Here is a 24,028-nt window from a genome sequence, read left to right as displayed (position 1 = left end):
ACTGCCTGGTGCTCCTTTGGGCTGGTGAAACCAACATCTGCATATGCACCCATAGGAAGCATAAAGTTTTATTTACATTAAGTTTTAGTGATGCTATACTACACATACCACATGCACCTTGACTTCTCAAAACTCACTGATGTATATGAAGAACACTTCTTTCGCTGCACTGCTTTCACCTTCTCATCACAATCCATGATGGGATACTTAGGCAAGGAGGAGGAAGATCCATCTAGCCATTGAATGAAGTGGATGATCATGCAGTGTTTATATCAAACAATGAACATAAATGCTCTGGTACTTGATTTAGGGGAGCGTCTGTCCATAAAAATGACTTCAGAGCTCTGACATAGCAAAAGTGGGATTTAGTTCTGACACATTTGTCGAGATATTCTTTACAGCCAACAGAAACAGGCTTTTCTAGGGTATGGTTCATCCTTTTTCTCCATGAACTGGAAAGGGTTTCTACCTGACTAGCTCACTTTCTAAACATTAGATTCCCACCCCATTTGTCCTCCATCGTAAATGAGGAGAACTAGGCTCATTCAACCTGAACCCAGCCAACGAGGCTAACGGGGAAGCTACCAGCACTGTGTTTCAGATCACAGATTCCTCTAGTTCTTACACCATCTCCCCATTAGTTTTAGTTTGAATCCAAACCGTACTTTCAAAGTGAATCCCACAAACATCCCCAGCTACTGAGCTTTGATTTGCTTCATGAAATAGCCTCTGAGTCCAACATTGTTTTTCTTTTGGATGAAGCTAGGCTTCGTTCAGAAGATACATGCCATGAGTGTGCCTTCTGTGTTTCTGTTGCTATTGTGTCTCCAAGGCACAGGGATCAGACTAGAGGTAGCTTGAAGTAATTCCCCCTGAAACTTGCATATTGTGGATGCTGAGTCCTCATCACTAGCTCTTTTACTACAGATCCATTTCTTTTGGACTGCAATTTTTCCTAATTCAGATATGGCCTTAAATTTCTAAAATCTTTCCCACAGATACTTTCCTCCACTGGTGATTCACAGCCAGGAACTGCTTCTTGAACACAGGTGCCTATGCCACTAGCCATCATCTACACTGTTTCATGGTGAGCATACCTGGCACAGCTCTGGTCCAGACCAGCTCTCCTTTTTATGCACAGCTGGGAGATGGCAAGTGCCAGAGGCTGGCTCCAGCAGGTAGCTCAGAGGCAGACAAGAGACTTCTGTGGGGGAAAAGTGTTCAGGCACGTGGCTGACAGCCGTAAGATGCCATGTGTCTCCTAGGCTGGAATAGCCTTGCCCTGTTTTACTTATAAAGGTGACCCTAGCGACTACAGCACTCTACAGGGTAAGGGAGAAACAGCTCATGGCCAGAAGAGCTCTGTTCCTCAGAGCAACTACCCCACGGGACAGCCCACAGAACTGAACAAGCGCCTCCAGGACCACAGGACAGTCCGTAGGCTGGTGGTTTGCTCAGCCTCTGCAGAAAGAGAACCCCCTTAAACAGAGGAGGGAGTCGAACCCCAGCCTTCCCCATCTCAGGTTTGCATGTTCACCACTCAGACACCAAATCAGAAGTGAACTACTGCCACTCCTGCTCCGTGAGGGTGTCTTCTCCAGCATTTTGTGCGGCATCCAATCTCTTGCTAAGCTGGATCTGACTGCTTTCTTGGTGAAGCTTCAAAATGACTAGGATGGGTGGGGGTTGGTCTATTCTCCCACGTGCCTGGTGACAGGATGAGAGGGAATGGGCTAAAGTTGCACCAGGGGAGGTTTAGGTTGGATGTTAGGAAGAACTTCTTTACTGAAAGGGTTGTGAGGCATTGGAATAGGCTGCCCAGGGAGGTGGTTGAGTCACCATCCCTGGAGGTCTTTAAAACACGTTTAGATGTAGAGCTTGGCGATATGGTTTAGTGGAGGACTTGTTAGTGTTAGGTCAGAGCTTGGACTGGGTGATCTTGGAGGTCTCTTCCAACCTAGACGATTCTGTGATTCTGTAATAGAATTCACAGCCTTGAGCTGATACGCCGCAATGGCCTGTAACACAGTTTAATGTTCTGCTAGCCCTCCTGCGGTAGCTCAATGCCTTGAAAATCCTGACTAAAACAGTGAAACAAACAAAAAAGCCTAATTCCCGAGCTGTGGTTTAAGTTAGGCTGCTGGCAAAACTGCTGTTGGGACCGGCGGGTTTCAGAGCACGCCCCAGAGCAAGCCTTGGGACACGCTGGGACCACCGCCGCGCGAGCCTGGGCCACCTCAGGAGCCCCGGCGCGCTCTGGTCCCGCCGGGCGTGAGCCCGCGTTCCCCGGGCCGTGCCGGGACACCCTCCCTCACCGCCCCGCTTCCACCCGCAGCCCCTCACGGGGCGCCCGCCCCTTCTCGTCGCCTCAGCGCGGCCGCGGGCGGCCCCGCGCCAACCGCCGCCCAACCGCCGCCCTGGCGGCCGTCGCCCGCGGGCCGTGCCCGGCGGCGGGCTGAGCGGGGCCGGGCTGAGCGGGGCCGGGCTGAGCGGGGCCGGGCCGAGGGGGCGGCGGAGCCCCCCGCGGGGCGCAGCTCCCCTCGGGGCGGGCTGGGGCGCCGGCGAGCGAGGGGCTGCGCCCTCTGACGAGCCCGGGCGATGGGAGGCAGCGCGGCGGGGCGGGGTGACGGCCGCCGCCGCTCTAATAAGGCCGGGGCTGGCGGCGGCCGGCGGCCGTTCGCAGCGGTGCCCCGCGCCCCCCTCCCCGAGCATGCACTGCCTGCCCGGGCTGGTGCCGGCGCTCAGCTCGCTGCTGGGCGCCCTGGCGCTGCTGCAGCTCTCGCTGTACCTGCGGGTGCCGTCCCGCTACGGGAAGCACGAGGAGCGGCTGTGCCGGCCGCGGGGCCGGCTGCCGGCCCGCTGCGCCTGGTTCGTGCAGGAGCTGCCCTCCTTCCTGGTGCCCGCGCTGCTGCTGGCGCTGCGCAGCCCGCCCCGCCTCGAGCCGCTCGGCTGCCGCCTCCTCTGCTGCCTCTTCTGCTGGCACTACTTCTACAGGTACCCCCGGGGAGCGGGGCGGCCGGGGGCAGGAGCAGGTGGAAGGAAGGGCTCGCTGCCGCGCCGCGCCGGGGCAGAGCTGCGGGGGCCCGCCCGTCGCAGCCCCGCCGCGCTCGCCGCGATGCATTCGGTGTTTTCTCGGCAGGAGCTCACAGCGAGGGCAGAGCTCGCATCCTCTGCGGGCGAGCGCTTCTCGAGGCGGCTGAAGTGGCGCAGCCCTGCAGCCGCCACCCGGCTCTGCAGTCGGTGGGACGTGGTGCCGGAGGGCATCGCAGGAGTTCGTCTCCTTGGATGCCGAGCCGAGCGTGTTTTGCCTGCTGCTGCCCTTCCATTTCCTGCGGGCTCTCATGAGGAGTTTGGATGCTGATTTTCTGCTCATGAAAGAGCTGACTTTTCGCAAATGGAGGGGGCAGGCGAAAACATTATGTCATTCTCTGGTAAAGAGAGATGTAACTTCTGAAGCAACAGCTTTCTGCTTCTTTTATCCCAAATTCTATTTCTGTTTCTTTTGTTTTCTTTCCCAGATATATAAAACATGCATGTGACAATTGAGCGAAATTGATTATTTGCAACTCAGCCACAATCAGTATGTTGAAAATCCAGCAGCAGTCTCTCAACAGACAGTTTCAGGATGCAGACCCTAGGATGTTGAAAATAAAACGGAAACTGGTTTTAAGGGCTAAAACACTTATTTTGCAGATGTATTCATTATCACTAAGGTGGTCTTAGCTATACTAAATCAGCCGGAGGACGCTACCGGTGACACGTTAGGCTCCCAGAAAGCTAGATGTATTAATTGTGTGTAGTCATACTAAATTTAATTTAATGCATTCTGCTCTTCTCATGGATTTCTGATCGCTTCGGAAAAGGAAATCAATGAGCACCACAAGACAACTGAACGAGACATTACCCTACCGGTGTGCATGTATCTGAGCCAGTGCCTTCTTTCCCAACATTTCTGCTAGACTTAGGCAGAAGCCCTGTGTTTTCATACTTCTTTTTCCTCAAACAGTTTGGAGATTCTTCTCATCTGTGGCCAGATTGTACTTTTTCCCTTGTAAAAATAAAAGCTCTCATTTAGCCAAGTCTGCATAACTACCTATTTTGTTTCTAGCATTGCACGGTACTCCAGTATCATTCTTACAGCGTGCAGCCTCTTCTCATGCAAGCCACTCAGAGATTCTTTTAAACCAATTAATATTCAAAATATTGCATTACATGCTAGCGCTCTGTTGTTACATAGAAGAGCAACAAAAAGAGAAAACGAAGAGTTTTTCTGGTTACAGATGTTTCACTGGTTTATGGTATTTGAGAAGAGGTTCAGCACTTTGATATAATATCCAGAGTTTATCTAAATTTTTTAAAATTATCTTCACTAGAATTGAACTAACAACAGTTTTAAATAATTTAATGTTTAAACTCGACTGCAAATATAATAAGTTAAATATAAAATTGATCATTAATAAAATTACATTTACTTAGTGGATGTAGCCTACTGCAGTTTTTCTGACTTTAAAATTTTGAAGTGAATAAAGATGTTCTGGTTTTAGTTATAAAATTATCTTACTAACTAATCTCTTCCTACTTTTGCTAGTGATCATCTGATATCTGTATTTAAGCATTACTTTATGTTTGTATGAAAATATCCTCTTTGTAAAGAGAAGTTTCTTCATATATTGTTGCATATTTTAGTGACAACTTTGTCTCCACAGGAAAGCTTTTATTTTTCCTAATTTTGTCAGATCTCTTACACCAAACATGCATGTGGAAGAGAAGTTTTAAACAGAGGTATGCCTAGAAGGACAATGTGGATTATCAGAGAAACAGATTTTTAAAGACCACTATAATAGCTGTTCTGCCTTCCTCTATGCTATGACCAACCGTGCTGCCCCAGTAGGTTGTTTTTGACTGAAGCACCTGGTTCAGAATATCTTCAAGTTTTGATCCGAAGACCCCGGAAGATGGAGAATCCATCATTTTCTATGGAGAATCTGCTGTTTTCTTTGGTAGTTTAGTCTTGTGAATTCTTCCACTATCACTTAACGTGTTTAAAATGTTGTGCTTGAATAGGACTACTCTTGATTTCTTCCCAGTGTTGCTTGTTGCTTCTTGCTCTGTGCTAATTTAAAGCACTCTGTAGTATCCTTTAGTATTTTCTGACCATGGTATCACTTATACAGTAATCAGATCATCTTTCAACCTGCTTGTTACAGAGCTGTCAGATCCTCTGTCTGCACTGGTGTGATCCAGATAGTACAAGAGCACATGATCGTATTTCTGATGAATTGGCTAATGCACATGATACGGTGCTTATGAAAGATTTATGTTTTTATGGTGGCTTTCTGCCAGCTACAGGGGAATGGACATTACCTGATCTGACACAGAGCGGTGCAGACACATGGTACCTCATCCAGCATGAAGTTTGTCAGGATAAAGTTACCTTTTCATAAATTTAGGAACAGGTTTAAATGAGCATAATGATTTTGTCCTGCTTTTGCATGTGGTGTCACATAGCTGCAACATTTTTGATTTGATCTGAGGTATCATACCTAAACCAGATTTATCACTGCACTGAACCACGGCTGAAGGCCATCAACGCAAGGCAGTTTTTCCCTCCCTGGAAACTTTTTTTTCCTCTCCTCTTTTCCTACATCCATTTTAAAACGAAGACCTCAGTGTTGGCTGTAGCACGTAATATCCAAGTTGTAGTACCGTATCTAGAGACACCAGCACCTTCCCATTGCCATGCTTACAGATCAGAGGACGCCTTCTGCTTTGGAGTGGCACTGGGAAGCCCTGTGTTTCCAGGCTCCTTTGAGCACCCCGGAGCTGGTGCTTGCTAAGGTTGCGGTCCCCGTTGGGGACGGTTAGTGTGTGCGCTCTTCGCTTTGCAAGTAATTTTCTGAATGGGCTCAGTGCTCGGTGCAGCCGGCCGACCCGCACTGATGCTCACCACTCGCCTAGAATCTGTGCCATCTGCCAGCTTTTTCGGCGGTGCTTTCGCGTCTGCTGCCAGGCCGTTGAGGAACAGGGTGGAGCGTGGCAGGGACCCCATAACCCTTTCCTAGAAAGTCCCGGGGTTAATGCCGCCGGCTCCTTGGGGCGCGCTTCGCCGCAGCGCCCTGCCCGCCTGGCGGAGGTGCTCCCGCACCCAGCCCGCCGCCGGCAGGGGACGAGGCGGGGTCCGAGGAGCCTGTCCGCGGTCCCACAGCGAGCCCCGCTGCCGGAGGAGGGTGCCAGGAGGCCTCCCCCGCCTTCCCTCCTCGCCCGGCAGCCGCCGCGGGGAAGCAGGGCGCTCTCCAGCCTTCTCGGCCACCGCTAGGCAGCAGCCTCTCTCTTCGTGGCAGGCACAAGGTGGTGCGTTCCCTGTGGCCGCCGGGGAGAGCTAAAAGGCACTCTGTGCCCGCTGTTTTGGGGGTGGGGGGAGCAAACGGGGGAATCCCAAATGTTCCCCCCCACCTTTGTCTGCTGTCTGTAGCTGGCCAACTCTTCGTCTCTCCGCGTGCGCTGTATTACCGCAGCACGGTGTGAATTTAATCAAATCCAGAGGCCGTACGGTGCTAAAGAAAACATCCCATAAAATTTTGGACTTATCACATCTGTTTTAGGTAAGCTCACAGCTTCTTCACTTTCATATGGAAGGGTCTGTGATAGCAGGGCCTCCGAAACTGATGGGCTGGGAAGGCAGAGAAGAGAAGGAAAAGTGAGAGAAGCACTGAATGCCAAGTCTGCCATCTGTATCTGCAGTCTCTAGGAAAAGCTGTCTGTGAGCAGAAAATGATGAGTGGCATGAGATGTATGTACAGGAATAGTTCTTGTCATAAATTACTTATAAAGGATTGTGGTTTGAGATGTAGTTTGTAATACAGCCTTTCCTGTGAGAGGGGCTGCGTTGGTTCAGGAATGCAGTGAGGATGCCAGCTGAAGTCCTCAGGTGGAGGGGGGGGTGGGGGGAGCCTGTTCACTGCATTTCCATTTTGCATCCCATTCAAGAACCAAAGGGAAACAGAATATAAGAGGATGAGAGGGAGCTATCACAATCAAATTCCATAGAAACCTTAAGGCTGCATTTCTCTTAGAACTCAGACCAGGCAAGAAAAGAGAAAGACAGAGTGGTGGGGGAGCAGAGGAGATGCCAACTTCAACAGTCAGGGAGAAAATCTTGTCTTACTGAGCTACAAACATAACCTTTTACTCTGTTAGTATAAAAAAAATAAAATAATAAATTTACTGTTTTCATTTTGAAGTGTGCTCTAGCGGTCTGACAGGCATTAGGCAGGCTGGTCTTTCAGAGACAACTGAATCCTCAGCCCCCTTTGGTTACAGGTGACCCATTTGGTGTGCCTGTACTTAGTTTTCTACAAGTAGAGATAATTCTAAAAAAATCAGGGAAAGCCAACTTTCATGGCTAAAGAATGGGAAACCAGGAGCATTTGAACCCTGCGCAAGTCTTTTATGCATCTCTTGGCCAGTACTCCTCCCTCCAAAACCAAATTGGGGTTAGAAAGAAAAAGCTGCTCCCTCTCCCCATGCTCTGCAGAACAGGCTCATCCAGTCTTCTTAAGCCTGCCTGTACTGCCCGGTTGGTCAGGCATGTGCAGCATTCACCTGGACACACTTTTCGTTTTGTCTTGTAGGTATGCCTACTCATGAACAGTGAGAAAATTGGCTCATAAGTTTTAGTGGTATTTTGTACTGGTTCATAATGGGGTTTTATTATGTTTTTTTTTTTTGTTTTTTTTTTTAACACCAAGTAGATAAGCAGAGATTAGATTAAGTTTAAACTGTATGTTTCTAAGTAGGAGTCTCCTGGCTAATAGTAGATATAATCAGACCATATAATAGCCACCAGCTTCAATCCAGAAATTATTTTTCCCCAAAGAAATACCTATTTTATCTTTTGTTCTTAGAAAGTCATCATCATTAATTGTCAAGAACTAAAGCTATTTCAATAGTGGCCTCTTGAAACCTCTACCATTCATCTCCCAGCACACAACATGCAGGTATTTGACAAGTAACAAATACAATTCGCTGTTTTGCTTCACCTCAATTCTTTGCATTAGACCCTAACCACATACCTTTTGGCTTTTACCAGCCACCCAGTAACACATTTATATTCCCTCTTCTGTTTGGACTTAACTCTAGATCTGGTAGTGATATCCTTAGAGGAGGCTGGCCATTCACTCTGCCTCCTTCATGCATTGTTTGCTGCTCAGTCAATGATTTTAACTTTTTGCAATTCATCCCAGTGAGTTTCAGTAATGCCAACCATATCCAGTTTCATCTCATCAGTGAAAATATTATATTCATTGCTGTTTCTACCCAGGTTCCTCAAAGTAGTGTGTAAATAGTCAACCAAAACATCTCAGCATGCTTTGCCACGGAAGTGTAAAATGTTCACATATCCAGTGCTGGTATTGAGTTTGCTTCCTTGCAGTCTCCTCTAGTGTTATTAAATACCCTCATAATTATTCCCTTATAATTGAATACTAGCTGATTGCCTTCCTCACTGTTAGTACAAATAGTCTCATCTGTATGTTCCTTTTCCATTGGAAAATGGCCTAACATTACAGACACCTGCAGTTGTTGCCCAGCCTAAAGTGTACCCACATAATTTTTCCTTCTGTCCCTTGGACTGGAAAAATTTCTTCAGAGGTATTGTAGAATCATAGAATATCTTGAGTTGGAAAGGACCCACATGGATCATCGAGTCCAACTCCTGGGTCCCCAAAGGACCACCCAAAAATCAGACCCTGTGTCTGAGAGTGTTGTCCAAACACTTCTTGAACTCCAGCAGGTTCAGTGCTGTGACCATGTCCCTGGGGAGCCTGTCCCAGTGCACGACCCCCCTCTGGGTGCAGAACCTTTCCCTAACCCCCAGCCTGACCCTCCCCTGTCCCAGCTCCATGCCGTTCCCTCGGGTCCTGTCGCTGTCCCCAGAGAGCAAAGCTCAGCGCCTGCCCCTCCGCTCCCCTCGTGAGGGAGCTGCAGGCCGCCATGAGGCCTCCCCTCGGCCTGCTCTGCTCTGGGCTGAGCAAACCAAGGGGCCTCAGCTGCTCCCCATACCTATTGCCCTGTGGACCCTTCACCATCTTTGTAGCCCTCCTTTGGACATTCTCTAATAATTTTATGTCCTTCCTATATTGTGGTGCCCAAAACCGCACCCAGCACTTGAGGTGAGGCTGTACCAGCACAGAGCAGAGAAGGACAATCCCTTCCCTCAACCAGCTTGCAATGCCATGCCTGATGCACCCCAGGGTACAGTTGGACCTCCTGGCCCCCAAGGCACACTGCTGACTCACGTTCAGCTTGCTGTCAACCAAAACCCCCAGATCCCTTAAGTGACTTACACTCTTATCTTTCTTCACATCTTTTCAAGACAGAGTGCCTGTTATCAGTATATTTCTACATGATGCCAATTAATCTGTGATATTTTGTATTACCAGGCAGCTTTACAAAACCTTCCTTTTTTTTTAGTTTATAACTGAGGTTTTCTTCCCAGATAGGCATTACTGTGTGCCGTTCTCTTGTTCTCCATTCCCCATCATGCCCACTCCTCCTGCTGTGCCACCTAAGGCAGTAATTCCCAAATTTGGTTGTTCAAGAAGGTTTTTTTTTTTTTTTTTTTTTTTGTGTATGTTTGTGTGTGTGCTGCCCATCATTACAATTTAGCACTCCAGACTCCAGACTATACCTGTTGTCTTGCAGTCAGTCAACTGGCTTCATATACCAAGTGTCTATTCTGTCCTCTGGAAGGAAAGGAAGGTGTGGTACATGCAGAGCAGATCACAGAAGTTTTTTCTCCTTGTTCCATCTCTGCTACCTGGAGCAGGGCCATAGCTAAAGCAGTGTTTGTGCTTCCTCTGAAGCACCTCAGTCAGTCACTCCCATTTGCCTGTCACTGATAAATAAAGGCTCGGTGGGTGCTCAGTCCCAGCCACTCTGGAGAGAGCTGTTCAAATGGCAGAGACCTGAAGTCCCAGCCCTGAGGCAGTCACCAAGGCACAAGTAGGTCCCTCTGATCTCACTCAGGTGGGCTTCCTCACCTCAGTGAGGAAGTTACAATGCTTTGTACCCTGGGAGTTTAAAGCCTTGTGGAAAGATACATGCTGAGCACTGAACTCCGCTGAGCTTCAGTTAGACTGCTGAGAATGTAAAGATTTGTGTCTGAATTACCAGATTCCTGCTGATGATATTTGAAAAGCAGAATTGTAAAGGAGCAAACTAAGAGAAAAAAGACCACATTATATGCAGGAGTCCTAGTAAATGTTTTTACTTTAAAATAATATTCCTTCTACCAAACAAGGAAATTACTTATTTTGATCATGGGAAGTCTACAGTATTCCTTTATTAGGGCTGCTCTTTTAAGTATAAAATAAAAAGCATGGGAGAAGAGCTAAGGTTCATTCCATACACGCGGCAGAAATTTTCACAAGCCCCTTTGTGTATTGAAAACTTTATACACTTAGGTCATTTCCTAGTTCTGGGGATCTCAGGTAAGAATAAAAACCTGTGAAACAATCTTGTACTATTCCGATTATAAACATGTACACATTCCAGACACTGCATCTGTTGGACTGCCTGTGGTGATATTCATGCTATCTCCTTCAAAATTTAAGTCATCTTGGTCAAGTAGAATTATACTAAAGAACTATTTTCAAACTATTAATCCAACTAAACTATTAATCCAACTAAACTAAACTATTAAACCATTCTTACGTTACACACCTTGAAGTGCCGTTCTCTTCTTCTAGATGTTGATTTAAATGTGGCAGGTGAATTGATCAGTAGTCACTCACAGTCGACATTTGTCATATATAATACCATTTTGCTTACAACTGTGCTAAATTTCACCAACCTAATCCAACACTTCTCGTGCTAGGAGGCTGCCACCTGGAAAAGTCTTTGGAAAATGTCCCTGTATAAAGGTTGTCTGCAAGGAGATGTGTTGTCTACCAGAGGAAGTGAGTGGTTTTGCCTATCTGTGACGTTAAGGAGCAGATCACTTCCCTGGCAGGACTACACTGGAACAGATCCCAGGGCCGAGCGAGGACTTGTGTCACTTTGACATACTGGTGAAGATGGCTTGGATTGTCTTGCTAAAAAGCCAAATCCCTTTAAACTAGGCCTTCATGCCACCATCTGAGTAAGCTGGCTGGGCTATTCAAAGCAGTCTAATCACATAGGTGTGTTCTCCTGGTAGAGATGCACATTAAAGCAGTGTGGCCAGCAGGACTAGGGCAGTGACTGTCCCTCTGTACTCAGCACTGGTGAGGCCGCACCTCGAGTGCTGTGTCCAGTGTCGGGCCCCTCACTACCAGATGGACATTGAGGTGCTGGAGCATGGGCAGAGCAGAATGACCACGCTGGTGAAGGGACTGGCTTGTGAAGGGCAGCAGAGGGAACCAGGGCTGTTCAGGCTGGAGAGGAGGAGGCTGAGGGGGGGCCTTGTTGTGCTCTACAGCTGCCTGAAAGGAGCTTGCAGCGAGAAGGGGGTTGGTCCCTTTTATCTCAAGTGACAAGTGATGAGACACAAGGAAAGGGTCTCAAGTTGTGCCAGGGGAGGTTTAGGTTGGATATCAGGAAGAATTTCTTCACCAAAAAGGTGGTCAAGCATCAGAAGAAGCTGCCCAGGGAGGTGGTGGAGTGGCCATCCCTGGAGGTGTTCAAGAGACGAGTGGATGTGGTGCTTAGGGACGTGGTTTGGCGACGGAACTTGGTAGTGTTGGGTGGGGGCTGGTCTTGATGATCTTGGAGGTCTTCCTCAGCCTGAACGATTCTGTGATTTTAAGTGCCCTACTAAGTGATGCAGAATACCTCTGGAGAGTGTTGTCCTAAGCAGACCTTTCAGTGACTCCTGTCACACACCTGGGGCAGGAAAATGCATGTGCATCTATAAAACTTTTGCTGCTCCTGAGAACAATGAAGGGGAGAAACAAAAGTTGTGTTTACATTATGCTATTGAGTTCTTTGTGTGTGTTTTCTTCTCCTTATAACCTTAAAAAAAAAAAAAAAAAAAAAGAATCATCAAAGCATTCATGTTTTCAAACTTGGCCTGGGTTAAGGTTACTAAAGTGTAGAGATGTATCTCTGGCTGTTTCCAGCAAAAGCAATTTAAACTTGGCGGAGTTGTTTCTGGGAAATGCATTTGTATTTGTTCAGGGACATAAAGTTTGTCAACTAACATCTTTAGAGTCTACTTGTGCTGAGCAGTTCTGGTTCATCTGAGGCTATAAGCAGGACCAAAGTGTGTGAGCCTGCAATCCAGCCAAGTATTGTCCAGGCCAGCACTGCAAGAGCAGAGCAGCACTTCTCATGCATTTCAGGCCGGTAGGGTACTCAACAGGGGGGAAAGGGTCCCCTGTCTGGACTCCTGTCAGCGAGGAATAAGAAAATACAACTTGTCTTGAATGCAGATAAATGAAAAATACTGTGAGCCTTATGGTTAGGGATAGATGGCAAGAGATAAAAAGGTCAGGTGAAAGAGCAGAACAGGAAAGGGCTAGTAGGAGAAATGTTAGAAACAGCAAGGACTGAGAAGAAATGGAAGGGAGAAATTGCAAGAGGACAGTATTGGGATAAATCTGGGGAACAAAAGACACTAATAGTGACATTTTCTATGAATTGAATGTTTCACTTAGCAATTTTATGAGTTAGGAAATCTTTTGATGTAGTATGTAGTTTGGAAGGGAGCAAAGCTGGCTGTGACTCAGTGTCAGCCCATGATAGCTCTTTTCATTACCAAAAAAAAAAAAAAAAAAGATTGTATTAAGACTTCTGACCATTTTAGTGTGAACACAAACTCAGGACCTCATCTGGACATTTCAGATTCTGTTCCTCTTTGTGTCTGTACTGCCATGGATGCCATGAGGTCATACAGGTTCAGAAGTAATTTGGATTACTACCTTTCCAAATGAAAGACATTCAACCAATGTTCTTCAAAATGTGAACCTAAGGATTTAGAAATGAGAATTTCCAACTTTAACGTTTTTTACTGTTTTAGAAGTAGAACAACTTCTTAGGTATCGGCTGTAGACATTGGTCAGATTAAACTGCTGATAGAAGGCTATGTCTGAGATTCTGACTTATAATGGCAGGATGCTACCAATTACAGGAGCGGAGGTGTGGGAGGTCTTGAAAACTAATCAAATTGAACATACTCAGTACTCCTCAAGACCTAGGACACATGTCTATGCAAATGTGAGTCTCCAAGACATTTTAGCATGGACCTGACTTCCTCTAATTTTTAGACATGCAAGTTGGAGTTCCATATTTTTTGTTTGTGGTTTCCATTTTTAGTTTCTATAGTCTACTGGTTAAAATGATTATACTAATCAACAGCCCTTCAAATGCAGCATGGGCTCCAAGAGTTTAAGTGTTGCAATAAGCAGTTTTTCTGCTTTGTCATCATAATGATATATTTTGGCCTTTGAATTTCTGTCCTCCTGCAAAAATTAAGCTCATCCTTATTGCTTTTGAATTAGTTGGAAATATAGACTCAGCTGAGGACAGAGCTTGGTCTGACACATGGAATTTAATGACGCACCATGTTTTTAATCAGACTAATGCAAGACATTTGTTTTAACTAAGCTGACTGTGCAAAGCTGTCAGAGATGAAAAATAATTTGAAATCTTGTAATTGTTCAGTTAAATGTGTTATGTGTTTTTGAATGTGTGCAGGGAACAAGTCTGTTAAAAGGCCTGAAATTTTCTTATGAAAGAATTAGGCTCCAAACTTGGAAAAAAATGTATGTAGTGTTTCTGGTCGTTACGGTTATGAAGAAGACTTTCCAAACGTGAGACAAGCCCAAACTGCTGCAGAAGTTTATTGCTGAGTCTTTCAGTTTCTTAGAGCATGTCATCGCATATTAAGAAACAAGGAAGAAGATGACCCAGTGCTGTACTTCTGAACCCTGTGGGCTGTGGTGAAACAGTCAGAAATCCTTCTACCATTAGCCTGCTGCATGGTGAAAGGCAGAAGCACTCTCAACAGAGGTAGGGCCTTAAACTGCTTTAATTTATGACCTCGGTTTTCTCACAGGTCTTTTTTTTTTTTTTTTTTTCCCCAGCAACACATAGCTCACAATCTCAGACTGCTTAATGTAGCTGAATAAACAACACAGATGTGTCAAGTCTCCAGACTTGGGGTGAGACTCCCAGGTAGCTGCTGGCTGTCACCACATGCACTCATGACCTTAGGTCTGTTTCTCAGTCTCCTGTAGTCCCCAAATGTCCCTCCTGCTCTGTGAGCCCCTGTCACAGACACAGCTGCTCGGGCTGACCAGCAAGGCAGCTGGGAGCCTGCTTGCCTTGTGCGGGAGCAGTGAGCACGCTGCCTCTGAACACATGCTCACAGGTCCCCAAGTGTGGATGTGCTCCCCAGCTAGAGACTGGCACTGGAAAGCCTCCTCCGCCAGGTTCCTGGCCTGTTCCTCCTTCACACAAGCCAATTGCATGGGCACTTAAGGCAGGGGGGAAGAAACCCAGGAGAACCTGGTCCTCACCTCCACAAGTGCCCAACATTGCTACTGGAACTAACAGCCAGTCTCTGCTGCTCTCTACCATAGCAACTGTGTAGATCAATGCTGTTATATGTCCAAATTATGCAAGAGTTTATAGTGTATCAAAAACTGACCCTATGGAGGCAGTGCAAAGCCGAATGGAATTCAGAATTAAATAATTTAGGAAGCACGACACATTTTCATGGACAAGTCAATGTAAACTGTACTAATACTGTGTCATGGCTGAGTCATTTCCAGCTACAGGATCTGGAAAATCTGTTGTAGAGGGAACAAAGACCTGTTGGGGAGCCCGAGAGAAGCAATCCTGTTGCTAAAGGTATTCAGCCATAATTGCAAAGGGAGAGGGACAAAGGTGAAAGAACTACAAGAAAGAGAGGCAGAGTGCAGTTGTTGGGTAGCAAGAGAGACAAATCTTGACTAGAGGAAAAAAAAAAAAAAAAAAAAAAAAAGAGGAACCGTAAAGGAGGCAAGAATCTGAAGAAGGAAGGACGAGAAAAGACAAAGTCAGGAATGCTGGAAGAGCAAAATGGAGAAAGAGCAGAAGTTTAGGCTTAAAAGAGGACAAAAAGGTCCTTACTGGACAGGAAAAAGCCAGTTAAGAATATTTTAAATACTACTAGCATGTGTCTTGCAACTCTCCAAGGGCTTTCTGAACAGATATAAAGGCTGGTGTATGTTGGTAGGATACAGTCTGACCAAGATGTAACTTTGCAGAGGGTTAGCTTACCAACTGGTTTTCTTTGGTCATTTCTCAGCCCCATGTGGGCCACTTGTGGGAAATAATTACACTTTCTCTGATAAGTGCAGTTGTAAGAGCACAGATTTGTGCATCCTTGGATTGTGTACCATTTTTCATGTAGATGTGTCCTTTTGTTCTGCTCACACTCTGAGCCTCTGTGAACTCTTTCAGCTCTCCGCTCCAGTGGAGCAGCAAGTTTTTTGAAGTGCATAGCACAGTGTCTGGTTAAGTTACTCTGGCACATGTTTCATGCCTTTGGCAGGCACCCATAGTTTAGCAATAGGAACAAAGTGATCTGTCTTCATAAATATCAAGTGGTTATTTCTGGAGAAGAAAAGAGTGAGATACCTTGCTGAAATATATGCTTTAGCTGGCTGAGCCTTTGACACACCATTGCTTAGATAAAACAACAAACTCTCTCTTAATCGTTATGTACCGCTGTCCTTTAGATACCAGCAATTAGTAGAGGCAAGCATGAAGCACTGCGGTTGATATCTGCACGTTTGTCTTCACCGCAGTCCATCTTTTCATATTGACCCTAGTCCTGTCCTCTACCACTCATTCAGTTTTAAATCTGGACCAAGTTTAGTTAGGGTTTCAACTGGGACAGCTGGCCTGGCGTTGGGTTCAGTCTGCAGCCTGAGTAAGAGGTTTTGCTCTTGCTAGTTTTTTGTTGTTGTTGTTGTTCAGTTAATTCCAAATCTCACCACTCCTCCCCAGCTTCCTCTCACCAAGATAGCTCCAAGTTCCCACTCTTGGACAGTTCTTCCTGGCCACATATAGTCCTGGAATTTTCTTCTCAGGGCTTTGGCCTGTAAGGACAAAATTAGCACAGGAGAGGCCTCCACGAGCTCCAGTGTCCTGAATGACCAAGCCTGCAACAGCCAGGAATTGTAATTGCAGGGTAAATTACAGAGAATAAGGAAAGACGATCGGTCTAAACGTCATTCCCGATGGGCATTTCTCTGACTTGTCCTTAAAAACCACCAGTGACGGACGTTCTTCCAACCCTTCAGCTAATACTTCTTTCTTTTTTGCAGCAACTTTTTATGGAGTTGTAAGTTGTTACAATGTCGTCCACAGGCTTTCTGTCAGGTGAAACAACCCGGAGTGCTTCAGTCTTTCCACATACCTCACATTTCCTAAACCACAGCTGTTTTTCTCTGGACTGCTTCTGCTTTGTCCCTGCATGTTAGAAAGTGCAGAGTTCAGCTGGGCACAGTATACTCTAAGTTCCTACTAACACCATGCAAAGGGGAAAGATCGCTCTGAGCATCTCCATCAGCGCTCCTGTATCCACATAGTATTTTAACATTCACCTTCTTTAACACAGCCCGACATTCTCAGCTCATGCTGTTTGCGACCTACCAGCACTCCCTCTACTATCCAGACAGTTTTCCAGTTTGTCTTTTACATTTGGTTAGACTTACCCAAGTGTTTTATTTTATCATTGTCTTTACTGAATCAGACTTACTGTTTTAAAAATATGAAGCCAATATTTCAAGATTGTTGTTAACTCTATTCCTCACTCTTGGTGTGCTCAGCATCTCCCAGAGTTGTGCTAGCCATAAACATATTAAGAATATTCACTTTTTCCCAGAGGCATATCATTCATGAAAACAACTGAATAACACCAGAAAAGTCTTTTACAGAACCTCTCTCAAAATACCCTTTTACTTTGATAGTGAACGAGTGTTAATGATCCCTTGATACAATTTAACAATCAATTTCACTGCCACTTAAAATAACATCTATATCAGGAAACTCCAAGAAACTTCTAAGATTGACATGTAAGATAGTATAAAAAGTCTTGCTAAGATCAAGACATGGAAAAACTGCTGCTGCTACCCTCCCTTTCCCATAATACATGCAATTTATGTTAATTCCTTCACTAAATAAACCTATTTTAAGAAAATAAGATTACCTACATTAATTATAGAAATAAATCCTGCCTCCTGCTATTGTAGGTATATAGCACTCCTGGAGGAGGAGGCTGTTGCAAATACTAGAGTTTGGCTTTTTAGGCAAAAGGTCCATCATGCTGTACATTGTGGACTCCAGTACTTTGCTGTGCGGTCTTTGTGGGCAAACTGTGGGTCTGTGAGGGATGGTCTTGATTCCAGCAGGGATCTGTACACAGGAAATCATTCCTTTGCTTTATTAGCTTCACTTTACCTTCTTTGGCTATTAAAGAGCAAAATATTTTGAAAACAAATCCCAGTCTTTCCAGTGAATTTGTCCAGTTTGGCAGAAGAGATAGATAGAGACAGCTGGTTCTAGGATCTTGCTCCAGTTACTTTTGGACATCCAATCCATTTTTCCCAATTTTTAGTTCAGCTTTCTTTTAGATCCTTTCTGCAAAAAGGAAGACATCATAAAAATTTGCTTAGCTAAGAGCAAATATAAATAAAATAATATTTTGTAATTAAGGGTATTTAAAACCAATTTGGAATTTCTACTCCAAAATGGAAACCTGTGAGAAACAAATATATCAATATAAATGTATACTGATTGTAGCTTGCTGACGGACTGTGACTTGCTGGCACAGCTTGCTAATGCACCAAGCCCAAGAATTTTGTTCTTGGTTTCCCTTTAGAAAATGCATAATAATTGAAGTGTGGCACTTGTTACCTGCTAAAGCCAGTAGAAAAGATCACAATGATTCAATGCTTTTCACGATTCAATGCCTTTTCTAAACAGTGAAAAGGAAGAATTCTCCTTTGTTGGTTCTGACTGGGTGCTGGTAATCACTGGGAGATACCAGATTTTTCCAGTGACAGCTTCAGAAATAATGGCAGAATAACAAGAGGAGCAAGGAAGTAATTCATACACAGACTTGCAAAATGCTTTTGAAACCTGGCTGCTGTTGTAATGAATTTAGAAAAGCAGAAATGTGTTCCTTGGAGTCAAGCCTACACAGTCCTTCCTTACTGATTAAAAACAAATACCCATTATTAGGTCCTGTTCTTTTCCTTCTTCTTTTTCTTTCTTTCCTTTTTTTTTTTTTTCCAGCCACGTGTAGTTTGTTAAGTGTTGCACATCTAATCATTCCTGCATGCAATGATGTGAAGAGGACTCCGTTTCATCCCTACACTGTATATGTCCTTCTTACTTTTCTAACCATATAGCATGCCTAAAATTTGTAACAATTAATCAGGTGCTCCCAGCTAGTACTAGATTGTCATGACTGACTGACTTTAGGTGTTTACAGTGTTGAAATTGAACATTACATAGCTCACATTCCTCAGATTTATCTGAGGAAAAAATCTCAATGCATCATTTTTTTAGCAATGATTGATAGTAGTGTAGAAGCAGCATTTTATTCTTAGCCATTCACATTGGATATACATGCTTCTGCAAATTATTGTAGATCTTTTCCTAAAATCCCAATTTATTCAAATGCAGTTGTAAGCAGCTGAGCTTTTCTGATTCAGCACCAAGAATTCAACCTGAAGTCTGTATTAAACTGTAGGCAAGAAGTCAAGCACAGTTGCTGATTCCCTTTGACTGTCAACCTTTTATGGAGCTGGCTTCTGCAAGTGCTGCCACCCATGGTGTCAGCCTTCTTGGGATAGTGAGTATCGCTCTGGAGCTTTGCTCATAAATGCCAGTGTTAAGCAATTGCTTTTCTATTCTAGGGATTTAACTCTATCATTTTTAACTCACTCAGTTTTTGTGTGATTTTCTCAGATCAGACGTGAAACACTGTGAAACCCTCAAGTTACCACACTGGCTTAGAGCAGAGGTCTGTCCCACTCAGTGCCCTGTCTTGGTAAAAGTCTTTCAGAAGAAAGTGCATTAAATGATGGTGTGGTCGGTCACCCAGGGAAGATGCTACCCTCTGTCTCTCTGAATTGGAATATGATTTATCCACTGACATAGAAAAATGAATATGCATTCCAAAGCCTTAGACTTTTTCTCCTCTTTATTAAAGGACCTGCCTGTGTCTGTAACCTGTGGTTATCCCCCTTCTTCTTCCAGTCCTACTGAGCTCTTTACTTCATTTTTTTTTTGTGTACAATGTTAGTATGTATATATTGATTGATTTGAACTTGCTTGCTTTCAGTATCATGAGAACTTCTGCACACAGATATTCAGCTCCACCAAATAGATTATTTTCTATTATTTCTGATATTTTTTATCTCCAATATATCTTCTCATTTTAATCTTCAGTCCAAATTCAGCAGATCCAATGGTCCAGTATAGGAATCTCTTCCAGGCCTCTTCTTATTTTGCCACTCCGAATCCTTCTCCATTTCTGCTGTCTTTCACTCAGTCAGTGTTGCCCAGACTTCCCATGTTCCATTGCCCTTTTTCTCAAGAACTCCTGAAACCTAAGCATGGTGCCATCTCTGTCTCAGGGTTTCCCCAGTCCTTCTCCCATCCCTCGAACAGATGTGTGCCTGTGCCTTTTCCCCAGGAAAGATGAGTGCTCCTGCCAGATGCCTTCATACAGTCCTGAACCTGCTCCTAAGAGACTGCAAAGAAAGAGTGTCCCTACGAACAGGCTTCAGGTTGGATGAGTTTTCTAAGTGGGCCACAAATGACCCAACAACTGTAGATTGAGCAATTTTTTTTTAGACAGAATACTCAGCAACAAACCCAAGGTGACAGGTCTACTATTGTTTTTTTGCAGCTGGACTGTAAGCTTGTCAGTATTGCGTATATCTTTCTTGTTCCTTAAGTTATAGCGACCAAAACTTTGTCCAAAGATCTTTGGAGGAACGTGGAAGTAGGATGTTTTGCATGTGGTTTTGAAAGGAGAGCTAATTCCAGCTTTGTGTTAGTCATAGCTATCTGTTAATCTGCATGACTGAAGTAAAAAGGGAGCTCTTGCTCCCATCACAATCACTGGACAATGATTTGTCCAGCCTGGAGAAAAGAAGACTGAGAGGGGATCTCATCAATGTGTATAAATACCTGAGGTGTGGGAGACAGAGGGATTTGGCCAACCTCTTTTCAGTGGTTTGTGGGGACAGGACAAGGGGTAATGGCCACAAGATAGAGCACAGGCAGTTCCGCACCAACATACGAAAGAACTTCTTCACAGTGAGGGTGACGGAGCACTGGAACAGGCTGCCCAGGGAGGCTGTGGAGTCTCCTTCTCTGGAGATATTCAAGGCCCGTCCGGATGCCCACCTGGGCAGCCTGCTCTAAGGGAGCTGCTTTGGCAGGGGGGTTGGACCTGATGATCTTTCGAGGTCCCTTCCAACCCCTTCAATTCTATGATTTTGTGTGATTTAAGATGGGTCTACAGAACTGGGCCTTGGACCAGCAAGTGATTACAGCTCTCTGATGGTCCCAAACACTTGCAACAATGCAGGAAGGGTCAAGGAAGAAGAGGTGCCCTGCAGCTGGCGGTCACCCAGGGCCACACACAGCCTCCGCAGGCAGCTGCAGCTAGACCTCAGCTCCTGACTTTACAGCCTTCCGAACATCAGGAGATGATGTGCAACTGCAGTACTGCAGTCAGGAGATCTGACGTCTGTCCTGGACCTACAGCAGGTATTGCCAGAGGCTCAGCAGCCCAGCAGGCATTCCTGCGTGCCAGCATTGTTGGTGTACATGTCGCCTGGGTCATAGCCAGAACGGATTCTCGAGGCTGCGCCAGAGCATGTCTCACTGCACACACCTCCTTGACAAAAGGGACGTGGTCCACCCTGTGCCGTACAACTGGCTCCTAATAACCTGCATGCTTTCATTGCTTAAATATTCCTGTCTTATTGACCTTTTGGGGCTATTGCAAAGTCCATGGGAATCAGGAGGAAGTGCAAAGCAGCTTAGAGTGAGATGTATGAGGAGAGAAATAGAGAGGTGAGGAAGGAAGCTCTACTGTTGTTTGTGATGCCAGGGTATCTGTAGACAGCACAATGAGGGAGGGTTAAAATCCTTCTGTTTCACTTTTGAAAGTATTTGTCCTTTTGAACTGATAGCAAGATTGCCTACTGCTTGAAACTGACATTTTAACTGTTACATTTGTTTAAATCCTATTTGGAATAACTGAAAAAAATAGAATTGGCACATGAAAATGAGCTACCAGATTGTGTCCTGGTGTTGACTGCACATGCAGAATAGACTCAGCAGTCTTCTGCAAGTATTCAGTGAGAATCAGTATGATACAACTCAAAAATAGTAAAAGTTAAAAATTGACTCAGAGAGCAATCCACAAATAATTTATGGGATTGGTCTCAAAAAGAGAAAGTATGTGCCTATTTTTAGCACAGACCCTTCAGCAGCAGATGTTTTTGCAACGTGTCCTTTGACATCCAGAAGTCTCCAGAATAATTAGAGGCTTTCTGCAGGGCATCACAGATAGCCCAGGTAGAAGACATCCATCTTCGTGGATGTCTTCAGCCTTCACCCAAGTGGTCGGATATGCCAAGGCAGCAGCTCCCCACCAACATGGTCAAGTGACCATCTATAGCAAAAACTCCTATGTTGCTAGTTGTCCGTGCAAATGAAATAGCATTGAGGTCACAGAATCACAGAGGTTGGAGGGAACCTCTGGAGATCATTGTGTCCACCCCCCCTGCTGAAAGCAGGTTCCCTACAGTAGGTTGAGCAGGAAAGCGTCCAGACAGGTATTGAATATCTCCAGAGAAAGAGACTCCACAACCTCTCTGGGCAGCCTGTTCCAGTGCCCCGTCACCCTCAGTGTAAAGAAGTTCTTACACATGTTTGTGTGGAACTTCTTGTGTTCCTGCTTTTGGCCATTGCCTCTTGTCCTATCAGTGCACACCCCTGAAAAGAGCCTGGCCCCATCCATTTGCCTCCTGCACTTTACGAATGTATAAACATTGGTCAGATCACCTCTCTGTCTTCTCTTCTCCCGGCTGAACAGTGTATCTTGGGGCTTAACGCAGTTGCCCCAGGTATAAAATAGCTCATGCGCACTGGAAACACCCCTGGTTTCTAGACTGAAAAGCACAAGCTGCTGCTGCCTGAACTACTGTACCTGGGCCCTGGAGAAGAAAAGACAGCAGCAGCATAAATGCCTCCAGTTAACACGCTGTTGGAGGAGGTCTGAGAACCCACTCTTACTGGATTATGGTAACATTGGTGAAAAGATTGCCACCTTCCAAGGAAAGAAGAAGAAACCTCTGGTTTCCCCCAGTTTTAGTTGGAACCTCCATAGTTTTCAAGGGAGCTGGACTAATACCTGTGAGATGAAATTTGATGCAATGTCAAGTCATTTTCTGTTTGAAACCTGTTCTTCTGGAAAATAAACGATGGAAAAGGAGATGAATAATTTATTATTCATTCATTTAAAAGGAAGCTGTTGGCAATGGTTTAGTCAGATGCAGTGCCTTCGGCCAGTAAAGATAATAAAGGACTAAAGGATTAGTCATCAATATTGCACTGAAAGATAAAGGTCAAATTTGTCATTGGTCTAAATACAAAAGGCCATTTTTTGATCTGTTGTTCTAAAATGGTGGCTTCTGATCCTCTTTTGATTTGCACACTGCAAAATAATTTCAGCAGAGATGCAGACTCTTCCATGTACTATTTAATCCTATTAACTGTCCTCATTTTATCTCAGTTGCCTTTTCAAAACCCATCAGGAATAGTTTGTGCACCCTCAGGTAGCTGTGTGGCACAAGCTGACAAGCCCTGTGTTAAAACAAAGGCTTCTGGCATTGTTCAGACACAGGGAACTGAGTCTGGCCTCTGGATTAACTGAAGCAGATTTCCTCAGAGAAGTTGCTCCACAACACAGATTATTGGATGAAATCCTGTGTTGAATTTTCAGAAATCACTATGAGTCAGGATTTCACTGATGCCAGGATTTATCCCCTCAACAACAACAACAAAAACTGGCACCTCCTGGCTCCCCTGACGTTGTGCTTACACCGTGCATGGAGCTTCCTTCTGTCCTGCATCCACGGCACCCATGGTAGGTAGCTCCACGTCTGAGTTTTGCCCTCCCGTTACTGCTGGATGAACCATCTTGTGAGCACCTGTAGCCTTCGTACTGCCACAGCACGTTCAGGCAGTGCCGTGGCAAGCATCAGCTTCACCAGGAGCTGAGACGAGGAACAGGAGCTAGGGTGGGAACTTCTGTCCGTACCAGCTAGAGAAATTAGGAGAGTCTCGAGCATACCTGTTTTTGACAAAGGGTCTCACTCCAATCTGCTGTGTAAATTCCCCTCCTAAACCCATGTTTCTGTACAATTTGGTTTCTCCAAGTCTCCACTTAGGAGTGTCCCACTTCTCATAGCTGCTCGGGTCCAGTTTGCCAGTATTATTTCAACAGGCAGGTCTGATTGCTAAAGCTGGCCTCACCTACTCCAGCACCTCATTCCTGAAGGACAAAAGCAATAGCTGGTAACAGTACTCCAAAGAGCATTCCTTTCCATGCTTTAGTAAGTGTGACTCGTGATACCACTGCCTGAAAAATATTTTCTGTACCTCTTAGCTTTCACTGTATTTAGAAATATTTAGTACTTCGGCATCATAGCTGTCTTAATTGCCAGCAATTTGGCTTATCTTGCTCTGGAAAGCAGTGAATACATTAACATGTTGTTGCTTGTACTCAGCTTACTCACTTTTAGACATGCTTAATAAGATTCAAGCTAGATTTATAGTGTTATGACATTTTATGCCTCAGCTTGCTGAAGCTGATATTGGCAACCCAGGCTGTGGATTGCTTACCACTAGAGCTTATATACTGCGATAATAAGCACCATCCAAAGCCTGAGAGGCCAAAAGAAAGACGTGAAGAGTGTAGATTTTATCATGTACAGAACTTAATTGGACAGGTAAGAAAATACTT

At 45.1% G+C, this 24,028-nt stretch overlaps 1 protein-coding gene across 2 annotated transcripts in view; it reads left to right on the top strand.

Moving 5' to 3' along the window:
* The first annotated feature begins 2,461 nt into the window (after positions 1-2,461).
* Positions 2,462-24,028, top strand: part of SRD5A2 (steroid 5 alpha-reductase 2) — a 28,532-nt gene continuing 6,965 nt past the window's right edge. Inside the window, exon 1 of one of the 2 annotated variants that reach the window (XM_083830088.1) lies at positions 2,462-2,994. In XM_083830088.1, coding sequence (XP_083686214.1) covers positions 2,599-2,994 — 396 coding nt within the window. In that variant the 5' untranslated portion in view covers positions 2,462-2,598. The remainder of the gene's footprint in view (positions 2,995-24,028) is intronic. The other variant, XM_083830089.1, reaches the window with a different exon arrangement.

The sequence above is a fragment of the Anser anser genome (genome assembly GCF_964211835.1).
Source record: "Anser anser genome assembly, chromosome: 3".
NCBI lineage: Eukaryota > Metazoa > Chordata > Aves > Anseriformes > Anatidae > Anser > Anser anser.
This window is presented reverse-complemented; position numbering and strand designations above follow the sequence as displayed.